Source organism: Fulmarus glacialis, unplaced genomic scaffold (assembly GCF_000690835.1).
Source record: "Fulmarus glacialis isolate BGI_N327 unplaced genomic scaffold, ASM69083v1 scaffold35289, whole genome shotgun sequence".
NCBI lineage: Eukaryota > Metazoa > Chordata > Aves > Procellariiformes > Procellariidae > Fulmarus > Fulmarus glacialis.
In genome coordinates, this window is record NW_009233177.1 from 6736 (window position 1) to 17034 (window position 10299).

The following is a 10299-nucleotide window of genomic DNA, read 5'->3' on the forward strand; positions in this document are numbered from 1 at the left end:
TATTCCCCTGCCTCTTTTTTTTAAGAGGTTTTTCACTGAATAGCATCAACATTTAGAAATCATACCTTCACGAAGAACCATCTAGCAAGATGAATAGCCCCAAATCAAGGACATTCTTTGACATGTCATTTCCAAATCCTATAGTCAGTAAAAAGCCATTGCTTAAGTCAGCTTAGAGCTGCTACCTAGACTCCATTATTCAAAAAGTACCATGTTTCCAACAGAGCAAATTTTAAATAGTAAGCCTTTGGTTACTATTGCCATAAAATAAAATCTCCTAAAACATGTTTTACAAGCATTTTTCTTCTCTCCAGTGATACTTGAAAGTGCTTGGGCCTGTCAAAGAATATGTGAACCACAGATCAGACGCAGAAATTAGGTTCAAGCAACAGCTTGTGTGCTCGTTTGAGACTGAAGAGGGGCCACTACAAATTTAGGAATCAAAACCTTTCCATTTGGAGGGCCACTCCATTTTTCCACTCCACACCCTTCCCCCCTGTAAAGACACCTATCTGCAGGCTAACTCTTTCCAGCTTTCTTGAGCCTGTAACTACAAAACTTTTATATAGACCTGAGAAGCAGATAGGCACGTGAATTCTGTCTCAAACAACACAGAGAAGTGAAGACAATTGTCTATAGACAAAGGCCAGACCCTTGTCCATGGGAAAAACACATTCCTGACCCAAACGCCTTCAAACAACCAGCATTTAAGGCTCCTAACAATAGGCCCATGACACCTTCAGGCAGCAGGATGACATTGTAGTGGTGATGTTTGTGTATCTCCACCTTACAACTGTATCCCGTAATGCCCAAAGGTAAAGCAGAGGAACCACATGCTATCTCTGAAGGCTTGCTGCCTATGGAGCTATATATAGCCAGAAGTGGTAGGGAAATACTTGAAGTGGAAGCCCTCAATAATCCATGACCTTGGGCAAATAATGAGGTAGGCTGGAAGAGGAGACTGGTTCTCAGCCGTTCCCCACAACTTAACAAGCCTCCCAATGGAAAATTTATTCATATGGTAGAAAATAATTACAAAAAGAAATACAATAGTTGTTCAGAACATTTGAAAAAACAGCAAGATGATAGCAAGAGAAAATAGTGAATTACTATCATTGCTTCCAAATGCCTTGCTAAAAATACTAATTGAAAGTGGCTGATCATACAACTTGCATGACACACTTACATGATTTCTGATGCTAAAATTTCTGTGTAACCATTTTAGGAAGCTTATTTTTAGCTTTACAAATGATATAAAAATATTACCTAGAGAACAAAATCTAATAATAATCAATCCTATGAAGAGGAGAAAACAATACTTGCCCTGAACCTTACATATCTTATGGAGTGTGAATCTACAGTTAAATTCCTCCTAATCGATTAAAAGAAAATCCATGACAGCCATGAATTTATTTTCATTCCATGATTAAATACATATCATGCCTTCATTAGCAAAAAATACAGATGGGAATAAAACAGATGCCCTAAATGCATCCTGCCAGAGTATTTTCCAGTTAAAATTTGCTTGTATTAACTCTACCTGATGCCAAATTGGCTACAAAAATGTCATAGTCTTTTTATTGAGGTTGTTATCAGTAGTGTACTTTGAATCCTTTGTCCATCAAAAAAATCCTCTGTCTGAATTACCACTTACATTTCATAGCACTCCTGTTGGCTGCTGGAAGCCTGCTGGGCAGATGCAGTACACCGTACTACAATAGTTACCCAAATGATAACAAGACCATGGTTTTGGCACTTGAGTTAGGAACCCAAGCCTGACCAAATATGCAAAGAGCTGGGACTAAACTTTCTCACCACTGCTGATAAACCATTCCTCCAATGGAACCAGTATATCCCATTTTGCAAAAAGATGTAGAATTTAGGATTCCTACCTTGAAGACATCACCAGATGGATCACAGAGGGAGGACTCACCGCTGTACAAATAATGCCTTGTTTCCTATCCTGGGAAAGAACTAGAAGTATTTCTTGACCCTTAAAGATCTCCTGAACCTTGGGAACTAGGAGAAATCTGGAAACTAGGAGAAGCAATTCTCTGATAAGCAAACAGGACCTTGCCTGTGAAACAAAACCTGATTGCCTAATAGGGCGTCCTTGATGTTTGAAAGAACAAGTTTATTGTCACCTGCAAATGTGTTTGTCAAGGCATAAAGAAATCTCATTTTCCTACCTTTCAAGCAATAGTACTATTCTGAAAATATAAAACAACAGAAGAAATAAAGGCAACGAAATTAAGCAAAAGGATCACACACAGAAGTTTAAAAAAAATAAAAGGAAAAAGGAATGGACAGATATGCTTTGAATTCTTCTGGATTTATGCAGCTAAAATCTGTCCTAAGAAATTCACTGGAAAACATACAGTCATTGTTGGCTCTTGAGACATCACTATATAGCAAATTAATAACGAAAGAGACATATGTCACATGCTAGCAAGATTGTAACATCACACCTTTATATATTTATGGGATCAGTGGAAATAACTGACGAAGCATGCACACAGTCAGGCAAGTGAGATTTTCAAAAACACTCAATAACTTCCCTCTGTGGGAAAAGAATTGAGCTATTGCAGTGGAGACAGAACTACGCTGAGTCTGAGAACCTCTGAAAGCCTGAATTTAAAGCACTAACTGGTCTTTTTTTGCAAATGCTACGGCTTTTATATCCATTTCCCTCATTAACAGCTACATGCACGTTCATCTAAGAAAAAAATAAAACATCCAGACTTACATTGCAAAAGCTGGTTCCCTATTACACCACGCAATAGAGAAATGAGATTTTTGCTTTGTAGAATACGTTTACCTCTATTGCTCACTGATTACCAATACAGAAATTAAATACCAGATAATCTTTATGTTCCAAACACAAGTATCATTCAGTTATACTAGTCTCCGTATTTAGAACGCCTTATTTCTCTCTCACTTACAAACTTGCAGCTTCCCTAAAACAAGTGAGGTTGTAGCAAGGACAAAATTTACGGGCAAGTTATGCAAAGCTGAAATGTTTCTAGGGCAATGTTTTATAGTCCCTTAGAGTTCCATACATAGCATTTTACTGTGTACTCAAAGAGCATTTATTTACACACGTGCCTGAGGTTTTCTGTCAGGTTTAAAGTTCAGACTTTTCTCAACTAATCTAATTTGTCCAAGATGGATGGCCTCACTTTTCTCCTTTGGAAAACCAATGCTGTTACACTGTTTCCAATTCTTCCTCCAAAGCAAAACTTGGGTGTTGGCAGCTCCTCCAGAATTTCAAATCCTGCCAGACAGAAATTAAAATGCTTTTATTAGAAGGAAGTCATTTTATTCTCCTCTTGGATAACCCTTTGCAAACCATTCTTTATTCGTCTGGAAAATTTGCAAGTCAGTTACTCTGTAAGTTTATAGGACTGTATTGTTACACTGCACCGCTGCTTTACACAGCTGAAACCCGTCCATGGATAATAAAAATCTTAGCTGGCTGACTCACACAAATTAATGGCAGAAAAGATGGTAACTTGCCAGTAATTTTAGTTCCCCAGAAGGGACGGTTGTTTTAGATCCACACTGAGTTTCAAGCCTCAGGCATGAGAGCTAACCGGCATGTAAAAAACACCCTTTCCAGTGGATCAGAAAGGTCGCTGAGGAGGTGACAAAAAAGCTCATGGTCACAGACTTGCCAGTTCCAATAAATAGGGGTAACAATGTCATCCCAATTTCAAAGCAATCAGATGGGTGAACTGGATCTGCTAATAAAGGACCAAAAGAGAAAAAGTATCACTCGGGTACAGAACCCCCCCTTTCCCAATGTAACTAGACTGAAATCCTCGTCCCCCAACGTATAACAAAACCTGTCCTCCCTTGGCATGTTGGCACTGGCAAATGCAGAAGCTGTAATTCCTGAGGAAAACAGAGGGAAGATAAACTGAAGCATTTACTAGTCGCTTTACCTTGTCTAATCCTGATCTGAGAAAGTCAATATGCTAACACAGACATTAAAATTTACTCATCGCATCCTTGAACAACCGTAAGTTGGCAGATAGTTCTGTTCAACTGCTTACCTTCTCTGAACTCGTTCAACAGCTCCTCCTTGGTCCAGTTGCAAGACGTTATGAGGAAAAAGCCCTCTGGTTTCAATACACTGCGGAGAGATCTCACGTACTGCTTCCTCCTTCCCACCGCGTTATCAGGATTAAGGCTTATGGCATCAAAAGTCCCCTTGTCAATACAAATCTCAAATCCTGACAGCTCAGCTGATGGAGCCAGGAAGTCTTCTACCTAAACCAGAAGTCTACAACTGTGAAAACAATCTTCTACTCAGGAGCTCCTGAATCTTTAATGCAAACCAATACTTTAAAATAAAAAGCCTCAAAACTGACAATAGGTGTGCTTAGGAAAGGGTAACTCACAGGCTTTTCACACTTACAATACCATGTCAGCTTCTTTCTTCTCTGCGTATTATGTGATGATCTATTTGCTGTAAAGCCCATGTATACACCTATCCATCTAAAGCTCAAACTAACATACTTGAAGTTCATTCTTTAAATCATTATTTGTACTTTGATCCCTGGTTTCCTAGGTGCTGCGTGCTAGGCACTGTACAAATACAGAAGAATAGACAGTGCCTGCCACAAAGAGATCACAACTGACATACAAGAACAGAGACATCACACAGGTACAGAGCTGGAGGATAAAACAGCATAGCAGAGAGAGAGCTCAGAATGAAAGGCAGTCACAGAATCACAGGACAGCTGAGGCTGGAAGGGACCTCTGGAGGTCAGCTAGTCCTACCCCCTGCTCCAGCAGGGCCTCTCAAATTTCCTGCTGCACAGCTACTTGTAGGGATTCTATCACTTAAGGATTTCATCCTCTATCTCAAATCTGAAATTCAGAATGTAGCAGCTAAAATACAGAACTCGCCAAATGGCAAACCACTATTCTGCTCCCTGCTTGAAGCAGGGAAATCTTGTTAGCCCTAATGACTGTTACAAACAGAAAAAAAGAAGACCAAAAATCTTCTTGTAAATACAGATTTATTTGGTTAGAGTTCTCTCACAAATGAATGTCAAAAGATATCATTAACAGTACACTGAGTACATCTGAATATCAATTAGGTCATTTAATCTTGGGTTCAATTGCTTTCTATTTCCTCAATAAACTTTCTCTCAAAACTTACCTTTAATTTAATGTTAGACATCCCTTCTTTCTCTCTTACTTTTTCTGAAAGTTGTATTGCAGAAGGAGAGTAATCAATCCCAGTAAGATTCATGTAGCCAGACTTTGCCTAGACAGAAGCAGAGAATCTTAATCAGTGTGCTAGCAATTTTTTTATCCAACAAGTGTATTCCCTATCTATAATCCATCTCATCTCTCCTCCTCTTAATGATAGAGAAAAAAAAAAAAACCTTTTACTCATTTTTAATCCTGTTACCATTACAAGAGCTAAATAGCTGGGGGAATGAGCTGAAATAACTCCATTCTGCCTAATACCTCATCAAAAGAACTGTTGACTGAAAGCTGGTTTATGTCAGCAAGTGGAAAACTGAGCAGAACTGTGAAAAGTAACACCCTGAAGGGGAACAGGCTTTCTTATCTGCACCAAAAGTAACCTAGAAACCAGGAATTTTCAGTGATGACAACATGTGCCAATGCCAAATGCTTCAAAATTAGAAGAAAACCTCTCTGACACTTACATAACATTTGAGATTGAGCAATTATTTGGTTTATAACCCAAATTGTAAGAGCCAAAATATGTAATACATTTTATTAGTACAAAAATCGACTGCAAAACCTTACGTTTTTCTAATTATTCATGCTAATGTCTATTTGAATGCAATTATTTGCATGCCACAATGTCTTTGTATCAGCAATTTTCAGGCAGGTTATGCACCACATAAAAGAGCATACAGAGACTTACTGTTTATCTAACTTTGGAGTAGATAACAATAACCCAGTTCAGCGAACTCAGGCAGAGAGATCCTAGCAACCCTTTTGCAAAGCAGGTGAGAGCCTTGCATCAGCTGGAGTTGGGCACGTGGGAGGGGGGCAGTGACACATTTTCACTCTGAGGTAGAAGCTGAAGCGACCGGATCTGGGTATCACGTGTGTCAGTTGGTCTGGCTAGATCCAAACCTAGCAGGAAGAGCTATGATCTTACAGGCAGTAACAGCAGAGAGAGGGAGGAGGCTTGGGTTTGGTTTGGTTTTGAACAATACATGGACTTTAACTAGCATTAAGCAATCAGCTGCATATCTACTTGTTCCAAAGGCTGATACCTCGACAGGGAGGAAAACTACAATAAGAATTTTTTAAAACAGTCCTTCCTCCTTCCAGCAGCCCTTCAGCCCGTGTGAGCTCAGTACTAGCCAGCTGTTCTTAATTGAGGACTAATTTCAGCTAAACACAAAGACCATGTTGTTTGCATTTGATGAAGAACAGCGTATTGCTCAGGCTTCTGCCCACGTTCCTCCCCAGAGCAAACCAAGCTTCCTGAGATGCCTGTGCTGAAGACTTGGGGGTGGAAGAGTAGTTCCCACAACAGCTCCTCTGTTTGGAAAGGAAGAGCTTGAGTCATTTCAGGGAGTTCCCATTCACTCCTATAGTCTCCGGGGCAGAGAAGGAAAGTTTAAGGATAAACAACATTAAATGCTGCTAAACCTGTATGGCCTGACTACGTATGGCCAGGAAGGGATCATTCACTCAAGTGCCAAACATGACTGCGCTGCATCCTGCAACTGGACTCCTGTCCTGAAGGTGGTATTTAGAAACACTTTTCTGCTGCTTCTTGAAAAAGCAGATTAAATAGCAGAAGGTAGTTTGCAATGTTATCAGCACTGCATCGTGTTTGGGTTTCTGGTGCTGCCAGGTAGACACCCGCACTTGGGTGGTGAATACCCTTCACTTCAGAGAAGTTTTTCAATACTTTGGCTTCCACAATACTCAGAAAAAAAAAGAGAAGGTCAGAGCACCATGTGGCAGCAACATTTCCTTAGAAAAGCGGGAATTTTTGGAAGGCAAAAGAATTAGGTCATCAATGTGGATTCCTGAAGTTAGCAGGGGTAGGACCATGGTCTATTGCATATATAAAAATAGCAAGGGGTCCCACTTATGTATCCGAGATCCTCACAGCAAGCAGAAAGACGAGAGGAAACCTCCAGCGGCATTTCTCTTGGAGCTTACAGACAGGCAGATCCCTGCAAGTGTGGAAGACATTTAGCAGCATGCTGGATATTTTGCCTTCTAGCTGGGTAGTGGGGCCAGTTTACACAGGATACAGCAGTCTTTCCTGTTTTCACTTTATTTATTACCTGCTTTTCAGATGGCTATTCTGCCTCCTTTTTGTGCAATATTCCCTGCTGGAACTGACAATGTCTCACTTAGACCTAGCTGCATTTAAGAGTAATTTTCTTAATATACTATTCGTTACTGCTAACAGCATGCCAGGGCCCAGTGTTCCCCAATGAACTGTACTCTATGGCACCTCTCCCTGTTCTGATGACGTCCGATACATACCCTCAGCACCTCCCATTTACAGAAGTGCTACATGACTGAAGTCTGACTGCTGTTTTCAGTATTCCATTTCTATCACATTATCAAGTCCAACTCTAGTGGCAGAACTGTTCTACGGCAGCTGATGTGCTTGCCAAAAGAATACTAACTTGATTTTCAAAGCCTCGCAGCTAACACAAAAAAATTTCTTTTACATCAAGTAAGCAAGTGAGATCCTGAATTATTTAGAAACAATAAGCAATGTAATTTTTGAAGTCACTTTTCAAATGGGAACTGGACTGAAAATTTCCTATTGAAGCAACCACAGTACTTCGAGGTGCTTAATGTAAGGGGGGAGGGTGCTTTTATGGCAGTTTAATAGTTTTTAAAAGCTAACAGGCTGTCGTTTTCCCATTACAGAATGAAAATCAATTTCAGATTTGTAAGTGGTGCCAGTATAAAATTGAAGTCTTATAAATAAGATTTTTCTGTTGGGTGTTTCAACAATGATAGAACTAGCTAGCATTGCATTTAACAATCACCGTTATTAGGCTTCAAAATTAATTTATCGTAATGAGATGAGCAATTTCTACTTTTGATGATATGACTTCTCCTGTGCTGTAGCGTAGCAGCCAGTCTCCATAAAGGCTTTAAACTCTTCTAAAATCAAAGTCCATGTTAAAAAAAAATCCATTATAAATCTGACTTTGACTTCCAGCCCTTTCAATTTCTACAGTAACTAATGGAACCAATGGAGAATGTAGAACAACAGAAACTATGGCAGTATGATAGCTCCTTTCTTTACTCTCCTGTATTCAATCAAAGACAGGAAAAAAATACCGCAGCTCCTAAACATCTTGTACCCCTGTGTAATAACAACATGTAACATTTCAGAACATATTTGGTTTCCACCTTGACAGAAATGGATACCTCTTAAAAAGAAATGTTAACAACTTTTTAAGTAATTCACATAAAAACCTTGGTTTTAACCACTTTTTACATTGATAATGAGTATTATTATCAGAACTGAGTATGGAGAAAGGGTCTGGTTTTGCATATGAGAGTACTTTGTGTATTACTCAACTTAATTTCCTTACCTGTGGGTGTTAGACACAACAATGGGAAGAAGAGCATTTTTAAGTATAGGAAAACAGGAAGGTAAAGTTAAACTAAAGGATATTCAAGCTGACTGATTTAAAGAAATACTGTAAATTTAGAAATCTGAAGTACTGCCAATCTAGGCAGTATGAAGAAACTAGAAGTTTGAGCACATCTGGCAAAAAAAGTAGGTATTTCCATTTGGTAGAAGAACACACATGCTCTGTTGCTAGTCTGCACTTTTAAAACCCCCTAACAGCACTGCTGGTGCAAGGAGTTACACACCCAAGTCCCACAGGCTGCCTGGCAGCCACTTGCAATTATGCCTCGTCTTTGTGACAGGATGTTCTTTAAGGCATATCAACAGCACTGAGTTAATTTCACTTACACTCTTAAACCAAATGAAAATATAAAACCTGATGCACAGTAACCAGTGTTCTGTTGATGGGAAAAAAACACAATATAAGTTTTAATTTAGGTTGCCTGCTTTTTGTCTTTCACTTAAGTTACAGCTTTCCATGATTACTACTGTCACTTGTGAGAACTGTATTTAAACTACAATGCTACTAAACAGCATTGATTCTGTAGCAAAAGCACAAACTTTGCAATATACCAACCAATTCAATCAGTAAAACACCGTTTCCAGTTCCAATGTCAAGCACAGAGCTGTCACGGGGAACCTTTTGTTTTTCCAACCATCTGATTATGCGAACCATGCTTTCTTCTCCAAACCTATTAAAAACAAGGGATCAGCTAATCAAGACAGCAAAGACGTAGAAAAAGCACAGCAAATTTATTTCATCACTCCCTCTCTCCAGCTTTTGCAAAGTGCCTCTTACTGAAGCACTTGGGTAACAACTGACATAGCTCGTATTCCATGTTTGCTTTGTTGAAGTTAAAATGAATCACGCGGCCTCACAGAAACACCCATATATTAAAAAAGCCCTCCATATACTAAAAAAGACGACAGCACTGTCAACTTGACTAGTTAAACCTGAGCTCAAGGATAAAATGAACATTTATTGGTAACATACACCATAACTACCAGCTCACTTTCTGTATAGTGACAGTTGTCCAAGAGCAACTTGGAAATTCGCACTGCAGAACTGGGCAAGAGAAGAATTGGTGGCTTCAAGATGAAAATTTCTCACCACTTTCATAGAATCATAGAATGGTTTGGGTCGGAAGGGACCTTTAAAGGTCACCTAGTCCAACCCCCCTGCCGTGGACAGGGACACCTTAACTAGATCAGGTTGCTCAGAGCCCCGTCCAACCCGACCTTGGATTTTGCCAACATCCAGAACTATTCAGTAATGCACCAAATTGCTCGCTGTGTTTTTGCAATGTCTACTTTAAAAACGAAATAATAGAAACACTCCGGTGGAGTTATTTTATTTACCAAATTTCACCAGCATCTCCAATGTCCTGAAAAGTTTGCAGTTCTCTTTCATATGCAGCATCCCAGCTAGAGGTGGGGGGAAAGGACAGGACATTGCAATTAACACTGGAAAAGATTTAGATTAAAGAGTGAGGGGAAGAAAGGGCGGGAAGGCTGTATCCATGTAGCAGTGCCCCTTTACGTCCCCTGCATCATCTAGATTGACGAACTGCTCGGGAACACGTTGTCCGGCAGGCACCGAGCTGGCGATGCCCGGAGTGGGAAGGCTGAGGGTTACCACACGAGAGTATCTGGGGCGCAGCACGGGCCTCTGGCTCCCC

At 39.9% G+C, this 10299-nt stretch overlaps 1 protein-coding gene across 1 annotated transcript; it reads right to left on the reverse strand.

Moving 5' to 3' along the window:
- Positions 1 to 2793: 2793 nt before the first annotated feature.
- On the reverse strand, positions 2794 to 10045 carry METTL10 (methyltransferase like 10; the record flags this gene model as incomplete). The annotated part of the gene is made up of 5 exons (XM_009585234.1): positions 2794 to 3274; positions 4056 to 4272; positions 5171 to 5278; positions 9198 to 9312; positions 9980 to 10045. Coding segments are annotated over 5 exons (634 nt in total), but the record flags the coding sequence as incomplete, so codon positions are not given.
- Positions 10046 to 10299: the final 254 nt, after the last annotated feature.